At 41.8% G+C, this 17,482-nt stretch overlaps 1 protein-coding gene across 4 annotated transcripts in view; it reads left to right on the top strand.

Annotated features, from left to right (window-relative positions):
• The window catches only part of TRERF1 (transcriptional regulating factor 1), a 153,082-nt gene that overhangs the window by 119,369 nt on the left and 16,231 nt on the right, over nt 1-17,482 (top strand). For all 4 annotated transcript variants that reach the window (XM_073672014.1, XM_073672017.1, XM_073672015.1 and 1 more), the window contains 6 exons: nt 1,468-1,834; nt 2,642-2,702; nt 5,106-5,245; nt 6,880-6,983; nt 10,812-10,887; nt 15,917-16,005. In XM_073672014.1, coding sequence (XP_073528115.1) covers nt 1,468-1,834; nt 2,642-2,702; nt 5,106-5,245; nt 6,880-6,983; nt 10,812-10,887; nt 15,917-16,005 — 837 coding nt within the window. The remainder of the gene's footprint in view (nt 1-1,467; nt 1,835-2,641; nt 2,703-5,105; nt 5,246-6,879; nt 6,984-10,811; nt 10,888-15,916; nt 16,006-17,482) is intronic.

Consider the following 17,482-nt stretch of genomic DNA (forward strand, 5'->3'; position numbering starts at 1 on the left):
GGTTTCGATATTACATATCTCATAGCAAATAATGGAGAAGGGAGATTCGTAAAATTGGAATAATTTATTATATTTCATGAAACTTGCACATGAGGGGTTGACCATCGTTAAATGGGTTGCCATTCTTGCTTGTGCTCCGAGGCCCCATTAGGAGATAACACTTTTTGTCTTTGTAAAGTAAGTAAACCACCTAAAGCCCAACATCTCCCGATCTTAAGCATAAGTTCCCACTTTTAATAATGCCACACTCTGTATTGTATTGGGTCTTGGGATAATTACAGTGAAAACCAGATCTCAGACCTACATCATGTAGTTGTTAATTATACATGTAGTGTTCATCACCATGGTTCTCTTATACTTATATGAAGCAAGATTTCTACTTTTCTCACTCTTTAACTATTGTATATCTGTCATGTAGGACCTGTGATAATGATAATAATAAGAATAGAAATACAGAATGTTGGAGAAGGGATAGTAGGGAAGAACAATAAACTTAAATTGGTCCAGCACTTTACTTTCTCCCTGCTGATGTAGATAAATAGATATGAGCTAAGGAGACAGAAATGTCAGTTTAGGATGAGGGAAGGAAAATAAGGAATATGATGATTGATGTAAAGAGAAGAAGGACTAGTAAGAATAAGAGAGGGAAGGAAATGATGAACAGAGGAAGGGAAGGCAAGAAGAAAGAATGGATAGTAGTACTAGGATGAGTGAAGGAAATAAGGAAGAAGATCATTGATGGACAGAGAAGACAGAAGGACTACTAAGAAGGAGAGAGAGGAGAGGAAGCAGAAAGAATGTAAAGGTGGAATGACAAAGGGAGGAAATTAAGAAAGAATAATAATCTTGAATTAGTTCAGCAATTTTCTTTCTCCTTGCTGATATCCCTGCAGTTGTAGAAGGATATGACCTAAAGAGAGACATAGATGTGATGTCAAGGTAGGAGGAGCGAAGGGAAAGAGGAATAAGCGGAAGGAAAGTGAAGACTAGTAGGAAGAAGAGAGGGAAGGAATAATGGATTAATGGAGTGAGGATTGCAGCAAAGAAGAAGAGTCTTCCACACAGCCCTTTACTTTCTCCCTGCTGATGTCTGCTGCAGATGTAGATGGCTTGATAGATTTTTTTACTTCAGTATCTTGGTGACTCTAGCCGTGATGATGGAGGCACAACAGTACTATTTGCATTGATGATTCCTGTATTATTTAATCTTAAATGTCTACAAATGATACTTTCTGTAAGTATACATAGAAGGCCATGTCAGGTCATAGTTGAACACCTCACTTTGTACATGTCGGCCGCTTTTGCCCACTTAAGTGCGTGCATAAACTTACCGTGTCATCCTGTAGACTAATTGGTTATCACAGGAAAACCACATGGCTCTCTTCAAACTACTGTAATGGAAAACGTATTATGTAACGCAGCAAAACCTCAGCGTGCAGTCTGTGATTCTTATACATTTACGTTTAGGAAATTATTAGAAACCTACAAGAACCTGGCATGAAATTGGGCAAATCAGATGGAACCAAACCTCCGCAGGAGAGGAGGAAATATCGTCACAGGCCTGAACCACTATTCATCCCTCCACCTTCCTTCAGTGCAAACCCATCTCATTCAGGGGCAATGTTGTACCAAAGCCAGCTCCGTTCCCCTCGCCACATGGTGGATCCCTTGCTGCTGAGAACTCAGGAGCCACCCACCTACACTCCACCCCCTATGCTTAGCCCTGTGCGACAAGGGTCAGGACTCTTCAGTAGCGTCGTTATAGCAGCACACAACGCTCATCTTCCACTTACCCCTCTGACACCCACTCCAAGAGTGCTGCTCTGCCGGCCTAGTAAGTACAATACTTTTTCATCATGAATGTATTTAAAGATATCAGTCGGATCATCTGGGGTAGTGCATTCCAGAGTATTGGCGCAGCAAGAGAAAAGGCTTGGATCCAGATGTGCGAGGTTTGGATTATGGGGGATGTTAGTCTTAGGTCATTTGTAGAACGGAGGGCACGTGTAGGGCAATAGACAGAGATGAGAGAGGAGATATAAGGTGGAGAGCTTTGTGGGTGAGAGCGATGAGTTTATATTGGACCCTGTAGCGAATAGGTAACCAGTGTAATGACTGGCACAAGATGGAAGCATCGGTCAAGCTGCTGGACAGAAATATGACCCTGGCTGCCGCATTCAGGAGTTGAGCTGTAGGACCCAAGAACGGTCACTGTTTGGAGTCATGCTTTTCCCGTGAGAGTGTCAGGTGGGCCACTATCTGATATTAAGGACCTACTCTAAGGTTAGGTGATCAGTATGTAAGCCTTGGACAATCCAGATAAAAGACCCTTACTGAAACTGGACTAGGAGGAAATCAGAATGGTCTCTTCTCTAGAGGGCTCAGAGCATATACTCTACGTGGACACCTAATTGGTTTTAATTAGAAATGTGTAATACCTCATTTTTCCTGTGGGGGCACTGTAGGGAAATTGAACCCATAGGTAGCAGCTGATTAGTCGATCACTTCCATCAACGTATCATAGAGGAACGCTTTCAACAAAAAGGGGTTTTTCCAAAGGAGACAAGTGATCCCCGTAGGTGCAGCCTCCCAAACAAAATCCTAACTGGCAACCTTATCTAATAATGTATTTGTTCCACAGACAGCATTGATGGAATCAGCGCTACACCAGGTCCTGGAGAGAAAACTGTTGATGTTGAACCGTAAGAAGTGACAGATTCCTTTTTTATATGTTTTTTTATGTCAAATTTCTTTTCTGGCATCACAGATAGCAAGTAACCGCAGAAACCTCTTCAGTCAGTTCACAGCACGCCCGGGGCATCTCCAGCACTGTCAGCAGAGAGCCTGACCATGACAGAATGAGGATGAATATTACTCACAGAAAGGGAATTTATCAGTCCACGTAAAGGGAATTTCCCAGCTTTTATTACTTAGAGACGCAGCTCAGATCTATAGATTTTAGTGAGTTCGAGCTGCAGTACCAGACCGAGCTACATAGACCATAAATGTGAAAAGCTGGGAGTACCTGCGTTTATAGCAGAGACCTAAACCCACCGTGCAAGTAACTATAAAGCCAACCCTATGAATTTGCTGAATGAATAAATAAATAAAAAAAAGATTTATCTTTAAGTAAATTTCTTTAAAAATTATAGATCTATTTAGGGCCTTTTTTCTTATTTTACTTAAATGCATATATTTTTACAATTGGGTTTCAAGTAAAAGAAAATGTTACACCATTTGCCTTCTGTAGTTTCTGTGTTGCATTGTCTGGTTGCAGAATGAGTTAACTGCGAATTTGTCAGTGAGCTTGTTCTGACATGGAGTTTCTGTCCGCTGATTTATGACCACATCAAAGTTCAGCTCAACTTTGATGTGGTCTGTGGTCATAAATCAGCTGAGAGGAGTTTTAAAAAAAGAGAGATTAAAAAAAAAATACAATCTCCCTCTCAGATCAGAATGAACTCACTCACCAATTCCCTGTTAACTCATTCGGCAGCCAGTAAAGTGCAGGATAACAAACAACATGTAAAAGCAAAACGTTGCAAAATGTTTAATGAAATCCAATTGTAAAAAATACATGCATTTAAGTAAAAACAAAGACAAACAAAGGTGTCTATATTTTTTAATCCTTTTATAAGTAAAACCTTTGTTTATTCTACAACTTTAATTGGACAGTAAATAATGAAGTTGCTGCACCATAGATTTCACTGTCTGCGATGCAAAGAAAGAAATTCACTACGAAATCCACAGAATTTTTACTGGCAGGGATTTCCCACTGTCCAGAGCAAGGCTTGGACTGGCCCACAGGGGAACAGGAGAATCCTCGGGTAGGCCTCTCTGAAGGTGTGTTGATTGCATTTGATTCACTACTTACATAAAAAGATATAATCTAATCATTCAAATTAATATTACATAGAAGCAAAAGTAAATTTGTGTAACACACTTGCCCGCGCCCCTGCACGGTTCCCCTTCTTGCTCCATGCAAGGACCCCGACATACTCATCACCACGGCCGTGCAGTCACCTCTTCGTTGCCCGGCATATCTACCTGCTCCCTGACTTGCGGCGCCTGCTTAGATGCCCCCAGCCAATAGCTGGGATGCGCCTTGTATAATGGGCACACTCTCCAATAAGGAGGTTTCTAAGCAACGTGAATTCATTACTTAGTTTGAGAGGAACAAGGGAGTTGACAAGTCCCCTGGTCCTTGTGTGACTAAGTCCTGAACCTGAACCCCTGGTCCTTATGTGGCTAGGTCCTGAACCCGAACCCCTGGTCCTTGTGCGGCCAGTGCTTGGTTCTCCTCCAGTCCTTGTGCGGCCGGTTTCTGAACCTGCTCCTCCAGTCCTTGTGCCGCCGGTGCCTGAACCTCGTTCTGTGGTTCGTATGTAGCCAGTGCCTGAACCTCGTCCCCTGGTCCGTGTGTACCAGCGCCTGAACCTCATCCCCTGGTTCGTGTGTGGCCAGTGCCGGAACCTCATCCTCCGGTCCGTGTGCGGCCAGTGCCTGAATGTGAACTCTGTATATCCGGACTGCTAAAACCAGTCTCCGAATCCAGTCCTGTCTGTGACTCCGTGTCAGTATCCATCCTGTCCGATGAGTAGTCTGAACGAAGCCCGAGTCCATTTCAGCGAACCTGACCCTTGGGGTCAGCATCTAGGACTGCCTAGGAGTGGTACCTGGGGGTTACCTGCAGCTCAAGCCTGACTCCACCATCAGGAGCTCCAGTGAACACCAGGTAGCCGCATAGCTATGCCCCTCCTAGGCAAACCCGGCACAGTGGGTGCACAAACCACGTGCGCCACCTGTGGGCGTGACAATTTGCGTACTAAAGTCAGGTTATTCTTGCACGTAGCTGAACAGTGAGCCCCAAGAGTCAATGTTATTGGTGGGTCTTTGCCAATCCAGTCCGACACTGTCCAGAGCTGATCAGTCCCGTGTGGACAGGCACTTAACCGGCAAGTATCAAGGGTTAAAGAAATCAAACCTCCCGGCTTCCAGTGTCGTCTTTTATGAGATTCCATTTTTAAAGCTTTCTATTACATAAGACCAGAAACCCCATAGGTTTCACATAATGACTGACTCAAAAGCTTTTAATGCATTTATAGGAAAATCAATATTGGATCAAGGTTCCAGGCGGAAATTCCAGATCTTCAGCGACGCTCGTTGATTGAGAAGGATAAGAACGACGCAACATTGGTTTGGAAACCTTGGCCGGACCTAGAGAGGGAAGAATTACAGCCCAGATGTAGGTGTGACAAACCCTGTTGAGTCCACTCTTTATGGTCAGCACTCCGGGTTAGGTGCATCAATTTCCCAGTGGCAACGCGTGAATCAGATGTATATCCTGAGCATCAACCCCAGTAATTGATATATAATAGAGTTCTTTATTCACATGAAGAAGACATATCAAGTTTCTTAACTCCTAAATAGAGTGTACAATAATTTTTCTAACTTTTTCTGGACCGCCCATAGGCTGTAGATAGCCAGGCTGTCCTTGTACTACTCTGCAATGACGTTCTATATAGCAGAGCTGTGTCAAACGCATGTATGACAAAACAAAAAACGTACCTATCTGGTCAGGAACTGGCCAAGTCTTGAACTGGTTAAAATGCAATAAAGATTGCATATCGGTCCGACCTTATTCACCGTGCTGTATTAAAAGCATAGCACCCTCCTTAGTTTAGGCCATTAATATCCGATCTGTGGGGGTTTGACTCTCCTTTGCTGTCTGAAGAGGCCAAGGCACAAAAAGTGAAGTGAATGAAACAGTACTACAATACCCAGTGCACATCTACTACGCAAAAGTGGCAGTAGTACTTGTTATAGCCCCTTTAAACAGCTAATTGGTAGGGATGCTAAGAGTTGACTCCCTACTGATCAGATAGTGATGGCCATTAGTTTTTTTTTTTACTTGAAAACTTCCCTTCAATAGCTGTACAAAGATAAGGAGTTTTTTTTTTACTTTGTTTTATTTCCTTATCAATTTTAAGATCTCTGCTTTTCAGCAGTGAATAGAAATATTTATTTTTTACATTGCTGAAAAGCTCCTTGCCTGGCACTGATCACACAACAGCTGCAGGTTACAATTGGAACCATGTAGTTAGGATCCATGAGCCTATGGCGGAAAGAGATAATATAATAATAAAACTCAAACGAGGACATGTCACCATTTAAAGAGGACCTTTCACCAAATTTTTCATGTTTAGCTGGACAGAGGATGTAATAATAACAGCAGAGCGGAATAAAACCTTTTTTTTTTTATTATTCATTTTGCTTATCCATTGAGGAGATAGTATAAATCGAAGTATTTGCCACCTAATGAGTTATTTATTTATTTTTATTTTTTAAGTCCTTCAAACATCTTTTATCAGACATTTTTCATTGGGGGTGTGTACTTCTTCTCCCTGTATGATGCTGGCCAATCATAAGCAGGCAGCAACACACGTAGGAAAGAAGAACACGCCCCCACCATAGCTTAGAACAGGTTTATCAGCGTAATCATACAGCTCTGATCTTCTGGATGATTCTAAACTTGGCTGCTCTGCCTCTCCCCCCACATGACTCATGCAAGAGGTTAGAGCAGAAGATCAGGGCTGTATCATTACACCACTGAGAAATCTGTGCTAAGCTATGGTGGGGGCGTGTTCTTCTTGCCTTTGAGTGTTGCTACCTTCTTATGATTGGTCAACGTCATACAGGTAGAAGAAGTACACGCCCCCCAGTGAAAACGGTCTAACACCTACTTGGACTTATCTTTTTTTTTTAACTCATTAAGTGGCAAATACTTTAAATGCAAATATCTCCGCATCGAAGAGTCGAGTTCAACATGAAACATTTGGAGAATGGTCCTCTTTAACTATTCTTTTTATTTCTTCCCAGTGGAAATATTCCTGAACACGTCATGCTCCAGCATACTACCAGGAGGAGGAACCAACATCGAATATGCTTTACATTCTCTTTTTGAAGCCAAAGGAAACATCATGGTGAGAATGCTCATTTGTTCTTTTGGGGTTTTTTATTAGGGTGTTTTCTTATTCTTTTTTCAAATTATCTTTTCGCTTTTAAGTAGCATGCATACTGCTCACAAAAATAAATGATAGCTCTCTCTCATTTTACAATACTCTGAGACATGTATGGCTTATTTACAGGATATCACATTAAAGGTAACTTTTAGCCCTCTTTCATAGCATAACTGCAACCCCTTGATATGAGTTCAGTTGCCCCGCATTCCTCAGAAAATGCCTTTCTTTTACAATCTTTGTATTCACTGTTCAGGAAATGTAGATACAATAGGATGAGCCCCTTTAAGTTAAGGATATATCTATATTTCTATAAATACCAGCCCTCTAGCCCTTAAAGAATTTGTATAAATATATACAGTGAAGGAAATAAGTATTTGACCCCTTGCTGTTTTTGTAAGTTTGCCCGCTGACAAAGACATGAACAGTCTATTATTTTAAGGGTAGCTTAATTTTAATGTTGAGAGATAGAGTATCAAAAAAAAAAATCAAGAAAATCACATTATATAAATTAGATACCGTATTTTTCGGGCTATAAGACGCACCGGACCATAAAACGCACCTAGGTTTTAGAGGAGGGAAAAAAAAAATGTGGTCATGATGCACTTTTAAGAGGGAGGGGGTCTTCTGCTGACACTGGTATAGGGGTAATGTCCCCCAATTCTGACAATATCCCCCATCCTGGTATATATGTCCTCTCCCTTCTTTTTATACGTGGTCCCCATCCCCATCCTGGTATGCCTGGCATCCTTCCATTCTGGTATGCATGGAACCCCTCCATCCTGGTATGCATGGCACCCCTCATCCCTGTCCTGGTATGCATGGCACCCCTCATCCCTGTACTGGTATGCATGGCACCCCTCATCCTTGTCCTGGTATGCATGGCACCCCTCATCCCTGTCCTGGTATGCATGGCACCCTTCATCCCTATCCTGGTATGCATGGCACCCTTCATCCCTGTCCTGGTATGCATGGCACCCTTCATCCCTGTCCTGGTATGCATGGCACCCCTTATCCCTATCCTTGTATGCATAGCACCCCTAATCCCTATCCTGGTATGCATGGCACCCCTAATCCCTATCCTGGTATGCATGGCACCCCTATCCTGGTATGCATGGCAGCCCTAATCCCTATCCTGGTATGCATGGCACCCCTCATCCCTATCCTGGTATGCATGACACCCCTCATCCCTGTCCTGGTATGCATGGCACCCCTCATCCCTATCCTGGTATGCATGGCACCCCTCATCCCTATCCTGGTATGCATGGCACCCCTCATCCCTATCCTGGTATGCATGGCACCCCTAATCCCTATCTTAGTATGCATGGCACCCCTAATCCCTATCCTAGTATGCATGGTCCCCCTAATCCCCATCATGCTGCACATAAAAAAAAAATAAACACTCCTACTCACCTCTCTTCTCTCCTCCAGCGCTGCATCCTGTCTGCCTGCACTGATCTCTCCATGTGAGCCACGCATGACGTCACTGCCATGCGCGGCTCACAAGGAGAGATCAGCTGCCGGAAGTCACTGCTCCCCACGCCGGGACTGTTTGCGCGGGGAGCAGTGACTTCACTCTCCTTCATAGCCGGCACACAGCTGAGCCGCGCTGCGGCTACTGCTGCTGCCGGCTATCTCGTGTGCTCGCTCATTAAAGTGCATGAATATTCACCCCCTCCCCACGCCCATGGGCGTGGAGAGAGGTTGAACATTCATGCCCTTTAACAGCGGGCACAGGCGATTCCGGCAGCAGCAGGAGCCGCAGCGCGGCTACACTGAGTGCCGCTATTAAGGAGCATGAATATTCAGTGCTCCCCACGCCCATGGGAATATTTATTTTCTTTAGAAGTGGGGACAGTGTAGGCTGCAGCGGCTGGCTGCTGCCTCCTGTGCCCCACTCCTCCACCGCTACCATTCCCCCCACACCCTATATATATATATATATATATATATATATATATATATATATATGCACCCCCCAACATTCGGACTATAAGACGCACCCCCCATTTTCCTCCAAAATTTTGGAGGAAAAAAAGTGCGTCTTATAGTCCGAAAAATGCAGTAATTTTTTTTGCATTTTGCAGTGAGAAATAAGTATTTGATCCCTACAAACCATTATGAGTTCTGGCTCCTACAGACCAGTTAGACGCTCCTAATCAACTCGTTACCTGCATTAAAGACAGTTGTCTTACATAGTCACCTGTATAAAAGACTCCTGTCCACAGACTCAATTAATCAGTCAGACTCTAACCTCTACAATATGGGCAAGACCAAAGAGCTTTCTAAGGATGTCAGGGACAAGATCATAGACCTGCACAAAGCTGGAATGGGCTACAAAACCATAAGTAAGACGCTGGGTGAGAAGGAGACAACTGCTGGTGCAATAGTAAGAAAATGTAAGAAATACAAAATGACTGTCAATCGACATCGATCTGGGGCACCATGAAAAATCTCACCTCATGGGGTATCCTTGATCATGAGGAAGGTGAGAGATCAGCCTAAAACTATGCTGGGGGGAACTTGTTAATGATCTCAAGGCAGCTGGGACCACAGTCACCAAGAAAACCATTGGTAACACATTACGCCTTAAAGGTTTAAAATCCTGCAGTGCCTGCAAGGTCCCCCTGCTCAAGAAGGCACATGTGCAGGCCCGTCTGAAGTTTGCCAATGAACGCCTGGATGATTCTGTGAGTTATTGGGAGAAGGTGCTGTGGTCAGATGAGACAAAAATTGAGCTTTTTGCCATTAACTCAACTCGCCGTGTTTGGAGTAAGAAGAAGGATGAGAACAACCCTAAGAACATCGTCCCAACCGTGAAGCATGATGGGGGAAACATTATACTTTGGGGGTGCTTTTCTGCAAATGGGACATGACGACTGCACCGTACTGAAGGGAAGATGGATGGGGTCATGTATCGTGAGTTCTTGGCCAACAACCTCCTTTCCTCAGTAAGAGCATTGAAGATGGGTCGTGGCTGGGTCTTCCAGCAATACAATGAGCCAAAACATACAGCCAAGGCAACAAAGGAGTGGCTCAAAAAGAATTACAGTAAGGTCATGGAGTGGCCTAGCCAGTTTCCAGACCTTAATCCCATAGAAAACTTATAGAGGGAGTTGAAGCTCCGAGTTGCCAAGAGACAGCCTCAAAATCTGAATGATTTAGAGATGATCTGTAAAGACGAGTGGACCAAAACTCCTCCTGACATGTGTGCAAACCCTCATCATCAACTACAAAAAACGTCTGACTGCTGTGCTTGCCAACAAGGGTTTTGCCAACAAGTATTAAGTGTTGTTTGCCAGAGGGATCAAATACTTATTTTTCACTGCAAAATGCAAATAAATTTATCTAATTTATACAATGTGATTTTCTTGATTTTTTTTGGATATTCTATCTCTCAATGTTAAAATTAACCTACCCTTAAAATTATAGACTGTTCATGTCTTTGTCAGTTGGCAAACTTACAAAAACAGCAAGGGGTCAAATACTTATTTCCTTCACTGTATCTATAGATGCCATCCCTCTATATACTGTATCTATAGATGCCAGCCCTCTATATACTGTATCTATAGATGCCAGCCCTTAAAGGGCTTTTATGAATTAGAAAACTTATTCTCTTTTTTTTTCACAGCGCCATTCTGGTTCATAGACCATGTCTGGTATTGCAGCTTTTACTTTTTTTTCCAATCTTAAATAACCTCTTTTCATGTATATGATCAGGCTTTTATGTTGTAATTTCGAAGCTGTGGTATGTCTTGGTATAATCTCTGCTATTTTATTCTTTAATTACAGACTGCGTTGGAGATGCTGCTCTTAAAAAATACTCCAAGGCTCAAAACTCATCCACTAGCAACTTACCACTATGCAGGTAACCGGCTCCAATATCCTGTGCACCCACAAACCCATATATATATAGGGGTCTCCCACCTCTCAATGAGAATCTCATAGCGTGGCAAATATCCAGCTAGAAAAATGTGAATCCAGAAAAAAAAGATCCTTAAAAAATTGTAGTTTATTGAAAATCCATTAAAATCCAATCCAACGTGTAAGAACTGCAGACACGTTTCAGACAACGTTTTTACTCCAAGTAAAGTCGGGTTCTTAGGTGTTGGATTGGATTTTAATGGATTTTCAAAAAAATTCAATTTTTTAAGGATTTTTTTTGCTGGATTCACATTTTTCTCCCATCTCTTTCCCTGCAGATGTTCTGTCTCAACACCAATCCTTTTGCTCTAGAAGGAAATAAGCTACCGGCATTGAGGCAATGACTTACTCCCCTCCCCCCAATGAAAGTGCACGCATACTCCCCTGAAACAAGCATGCATGTGTATTCGTGGGAATCAGTGGCTGATAGCCATTGGAAGTGTTTGGAGTAGTTTTAGACAACCAAATTAACGTTGCTAAATACATACATTTAATTTTCTTGTAAATTAAAACGTTACAGGTCTCCGAAAATGGCGACACAAGAAAGTGGGTTTTTTTTTTAACAAATTTCCAAATTTTTGCTAACCACTTCAATGAAAAACAAAAACTATTCATGTTTGGTATCTAAAAACCATATAATCTGAGCAGAAAACATAGTATATTCACACACTGTGTACAATAGGCCCTATGCCAGTAAAAAGGCCTATCCAATTAAATAAATGGACACTCCCAAAACGGAATATGCTACTAAAAACATGGAGTCAAACGTCCAACATATTATTTATTTGTATCCTAATTAATGCATGTATATCTATTCAGCAAGAGGTGATCAGGTAAAGTTCTATTATAGATGTAGCAACCATATGTATGTTGCAGTAAAATCAAATACTATCTTGCTGAGCGATTAAATAGAAGATACCAACTAGTAATCTCACCATGTTGGTAAAGATATTTCTTACCCATATCTCTCCCTGTAGGACCCTCTGCTTTCAGCCCCGACGCGCGTTTCTCATTGACTTCCTCGGGGAATTAATAAATATCATCATTTAGCACTGGCACCTTACAGTTGTGATTTTTCTGTTTTCCTCCCCAATAACTTTTGTGTAGACTACATGCTTTTTGTCACCTGAGCCCCCGTTATCATGTTTTAGCTTTTACATGTATCATTATAATTGTTGCCAATCTTTGTCCATGATCTAATAAAAATTAAGTTATTATATAATGTTGGACTTTTGACTCCATGTTTTTAGGAGCATATTTATGTTTTGTATCTGCTTTCTTCTACTGACCTGGAGAATCATAATGGCAGGTCAGTTTTACCGTATAATGAACTTGGTAAATAAAAGAAACAAAAAACAATTGTGGATATTGCACTTTTTTTTGCAATTTCAACTCACTTGGAATTTTTTCCTGCTTTCCAGTGCATTACATGATAAAATTCAAAAGTACAACTTGTCCGCAAAAAAACAAGCCCTGATATGGCTATGTGGATGGAAAAATAAAAAAGTTATGGCCCTTGAAAAAAGGGGAGGAAAAAACAAAAGAAACAAAAAATGGCCACAGCGTGAAGAGGTCAAATTTGGATTTTACCATTCTCATTGTCAGTGGGCTGTATCCCTACATAGTCTGATACTGTCCAGTTAGGACTAAGATTGTGTAAGAACACACCCTATTGACAAGGAGAATAGTAGCACCAAGCAGAAAACGACAGCAGTGATGGAAGAAATTAAATACATGGCGTCTATCAAATATCTGTAAACTTTCAGCCCGTGATTGAGCACTAATTGACTGTATACCAGTGGGTCAGCACCTTTTAATGCACTATTTTCTGCACACCCATTACCAGCGTCATTATCCGGCAGCCATCAGTTCTATATACGAGGTTCAGTTGTGAGTTCACAAGACTATTATATCAGGCAACGCCCCGCCAATCTGACTGACCACAAACCTGTGACTACGCCGTAACATATCAACCACACAGATGTCACCCAATACCACAAGTAACCTGCAAAGTGAACGTTTCCAGAGGGAAATCGCATAAAAACCACATAAAGCAGAACATTGGTAAATTGCTTACGAATAGGTCTTATTAATGAGTGATGGATGTACTGTCATTCCCGATTCTTCTCTATTCATAGAGTAATGATATTCTCCAACATAAATATCCTCCCTGATTGGTAAGAGGAGGTATAAGCTTGGACAGAAGTTATTGCATCGCTCCCCCGGGGTCAGTAGACCATTATACAGCAGAGGAGATGACAGTAAGGATATGTTCACACATCAAGGTTTTTTATGCGTTCATTTTCTGCAGCAAAGCCTGATCTCTTGCCAGGAGGTTGTTAAGGATTTTTGTTGCTGTTTTCTTGCTTTTTTGCTTGTTTTTGGTGCGTTTTTTTCAGCATTTATTTCACCACCCATTACTTCCAAAGGGTGAAAAAACCCTGAAAGAAGTGACATCCTCTATCTTTCATAAACCATGCAAAGCACAAAATCGTAAAAAAAAACCATGCATGAGATTTCTGGAATCTCATAGACTTTGCTTGTACTGCAAAATGCAGCTGAAAATTTGCATAAAAAAACGCATGAAAAAAACAAGATGTTTGAACATAGTCTAAAGCTGCGTACATGTCAAATAGCTGTCAGAAAACTCTAATTTGACTGCCAGCTACCTCTCCCTCCACCCACATTCACATGCATGCTCGGTTTGACTGAGCGAGGGGAGTAAGGAGGGCTTGTTTACACGCTGTTTTTTGCACGTTTTTTTTTCTGCACATTTTTAGGAAAAATGCAATTTTTACAGTAGCAGCAAAGTGAATTAGCTTTCTGCAATCTCATGCACACGCTGCTTATTCTTTCCTTGCAGATTTGAACCATTTTATTATTTTTTTCAATTCTGCAGCGTTTTTCAGCCATTCATGTAAATGGAGAAAAAAATGCAAGTAAAAAACGTATATAATAAAAAGAAGCAAAAACACCAACACAGAGAAAAATCTGCTGCAAATACTATACGTTTGCAACGTAGTGAGAAACCAGAAAACTATTTTCATGACTCTCTCAAAAAACGGGATTCAGACGTGCCGTCAACAAAGCCTTAAATTCCACTTCTCAAATGAAGTCCAAAACCTGCAACTTAGGACTCTGCTTGTCCCCAAATTCCAGGCAGCGTGCCGTATGGAAAAAAGGGTCAATTTCTTCCACCTAAACCCTTATACCCAAATAATTCTGAAAGTTGACACCTTGCACCCTGTGAGTCTGCTACACAGAAATGTACACATCAGCAACGCCAGGCAATTTTGCTTCAAAAAACTTTAAAATATAAAAACAAAATATATAATCTTTTCAGTTACTACACAAGCAATGTATTGTGTCTAACTTAAAAGATGGAAATATAGATGAAAAAGAGTCCACAGAGTCGATCATAAATGAAGTCTGTTGGGGGCACATCCGAGTCCCGATATTGGGGCTTTAGACAGAAGTCCCCAATGGAGTCCTGAAACTAGCCGGACACATGATGTACAACGTATATCCACTTTAATAATGATGATGACTGATCAACAAATTGCGTTTATTTTTTAGCATTGTTTTTCTATTCACTTTACTCTTTTTGTTTCTTTTCGTAAAATCTTCTCAATGTGCATACATTGTTTTCAGTTTTACACATTCTTTAGGGCAGCACGGTGGCTCAGTGGTTAGCACTGCAGCGCTGGGGCCCTGGGTCCAAATCCCACCAAGGACAGTTTGTATGTTTTCCCTGTGTTTGTGTGGGTTTCCTCTGGTTTCCTCCCATGCTCCAAAGACATACTGATAGGGAATCTAGATTGTGAGCCTCAATGGGGACAGTGATGATAATGTCTGTAAAGCACAACAGAATATGATAGCGCTATCTAAAAATAAAGATTATTATTATTATTCTGTATTTTTGGATCCTCGCTCCATTTTGCATTTCATACAAAAAATATACAGTACAGACCAAAAATTTGGACACACCTTCTCATTTAAAGATTTTTCTGTATTTTCATGACTATGAAAATTGTACATTCACACTGAAGGCATCAAAACTATGAATTAACACATGTGGAATTATATACTTAACAAAAAAAGTGTGAAACAACTGAAAATATGTCTTATATTCTAGGTTCTTCAAAGTAGCCACCTTTTGCTTTGATGACTGCTTTACACACTCTTGGCATTCTCTTAAAATTCTTTAAATGAGAAGGTGTGTCCAAACTTTTGGTCTACTGTATATATATTTTTCTATGCAAAAGACATGTCATAATGACACAGAGAACAATGCTAAGGTGATGGCGGCCGGAGCTTTGTACAGTGACACAGAGGAGCACAACCTTCCGATTACTTACTTATCACCTTGTGAGCAGGTCCTACTGATCCTGTGTGATATAAGTCCCTGTGATCTACACAGTAACTCCTCTCAGTGCTTCTGTCTGCCTCATAATAAAGCCTTTCATTATCTGTGTCACAGTGGATCCATTGCACCAAGGTGGTAACAGAGCCCTATCTAGATGTAGATAGTCATTAGTAATGTATCATAGTCTGATGCCCCCGGATGGAAGAACACCATAATGCCAAAATGTTAACACGGCTTCCAAAAACGCAAATTCCATTTAAAAGGAATAAGTCATGAGATTCACGATGCCCAAACCCCAGGCAGCATCAATCATACACTGAATGCGCTATTGCAGCCATGTACGGGGACTATGCGTCTTGGATGACTAGTCTGAGGCCGGTGCCCGGCAGCTTCTCCCCACCATGCTCCACTAGACTGACAGGTCTCTCCCTGTACATTCATATAGGGAGAGAGCCGCCAGTCAAGGGGGTTAAATGTGAATTATCCCCCATGACAGCCTGTTGGAACTCATCACAATACGGTCACACAATTAATCATCTGATAGTAAAGGGCTGTGTTTGCCATGTCTTGAGCCTCCGACTGACGCTCTATTCTTTACTTTTTCAAGGATCAGACTACTGGACCAACAACGAGAAGAAGAGTTTTAACAAAGCAATAAACACCTGCAATAAAGATTTCTACCATGTGCAGAAAATGGTAAATTCTTCCTTTTTGTCATTAGAAGTATAGAATATAGTAAAATTCTGACAATCCAGAGTTATTGGTAACTGAAATACTGATAATCCAGCCTATCAGTCCTGTATGAACATAACCTATGGGTGTGTTCATTCCCAATGAAAATCTGTTCCATTCAGCTTTCGTTCCATGCCCCATTCAGATGAGTTAGGCGGCCACAGAAATTTCTGGTTGCAGTCTTTCACGTGTATATATAGTGGTTTAACACGCAACTTGGTTTAACCACCCCATGCAAAGGAACGCATGTGAAACCGGCCTTAGTGGGGAAAGGCGTGGATTTTGATGCATTGCTGTGTTATTACTTTTGTGCAGTTTTTTGGCACAAAGTAAATCAATAAGTAATGTGAACTCAGACTAAACAGTCTAAAGATACGGCCAGACTCCCATATTCTCTACCCCTGAATTCCCACCAGACCTCATTGGAGGCAAGTTCCTTTGTTGGAATATAGGTTTTGTCTCTGCCTTATATTAAAAGGAGCCGGTTTCCCTACTTTTGAAGAAATATTTTTGAAGAAATTGATCCCCCATATAAACTTTCATGGATAGACTATTGTCACACAAGGTGAGGGAAAGACTAAGTGCAACACGAAGGGAAGAGGGGGAGGAAGCCCAAACACTAGGGGGAAAGGGGGAGTGGAGACCCCTAGGCAGAACTAATATCTCCCTGCCTACCCTATCGTCCCTATATAGGTTCCACACCTATCGCCGAGCAGGAACCTAAGCCCTGAATGTCTCTAGAGCTTGGCCCTAGATAGGGAGGGGACATGGTGAGCACTAGTCAAGCCCCACTACAAACTAAAGACAACAAGGTAGACAAATTAAGGGGATACACTGAGCTTGAGCAGACACCAGAGAGATAACGCCAACTGTCCTCTAAGGGCACCAAAGAAGAAACTAGCCAACTGCTAGTGCTCCAAGCCTACACTGAGGTACATAGAACTACCACCGGTGACTCTCTGGAGAAACTGAGACTATTTAACTACCCAGCAAGGGTGTGTCAATCAGCAGCAGAAGGTGGAGGTCGCTGCTGGGTCCTAAAAGAAGAAGTATAAAACTATACTACAGAGATGAGGGAATCAAGAAGGTGTCTGCAATGCCAAGCGCAGTGACCTTCTACAGCCATCTCCAGAGCAACTGTCTATCACACCTGACACACCCGTGACAAATATGAACAGCTGAGATCTTTTGTAAACTTGCGAAAACAAGGGGGGCAACTTCACTCTTTACTCGAGATTCACCACCACCTCATCTGATATCCCTTGTTTATAGTGTGTTGAGTCAGACATCGCCCACGGTGGATTCCAACTTTATACACTTTTGAAAAGCAGAGTTAATCTCTACCCTCTCGGGAGAAAATATCTGAAAAGCGGATTTGTTAACCCACAAAATGTCTTTGGCTGGGTATGCACAAGAAAAAAACGATTTTGACAAGGTGGTT

The sequence above is a fragment of the Phyllobates terribilis genome, unplaced genomic scaffold (genome assembly GCF_046119375.1).
Source record: "Phyllobates terribilis strain yellow unplaced genomic scaffold, ASM4611937v1 Scaffold_3__8_contigs__length_932513732, whole genome shotgun sequence".
Taxonomy (NCBI): Eukaryota; Metazoa; Chordata; class Amphibia; order Anura; family Dendrobatidae; genus Phyllobates; species Phyllobates terribilis.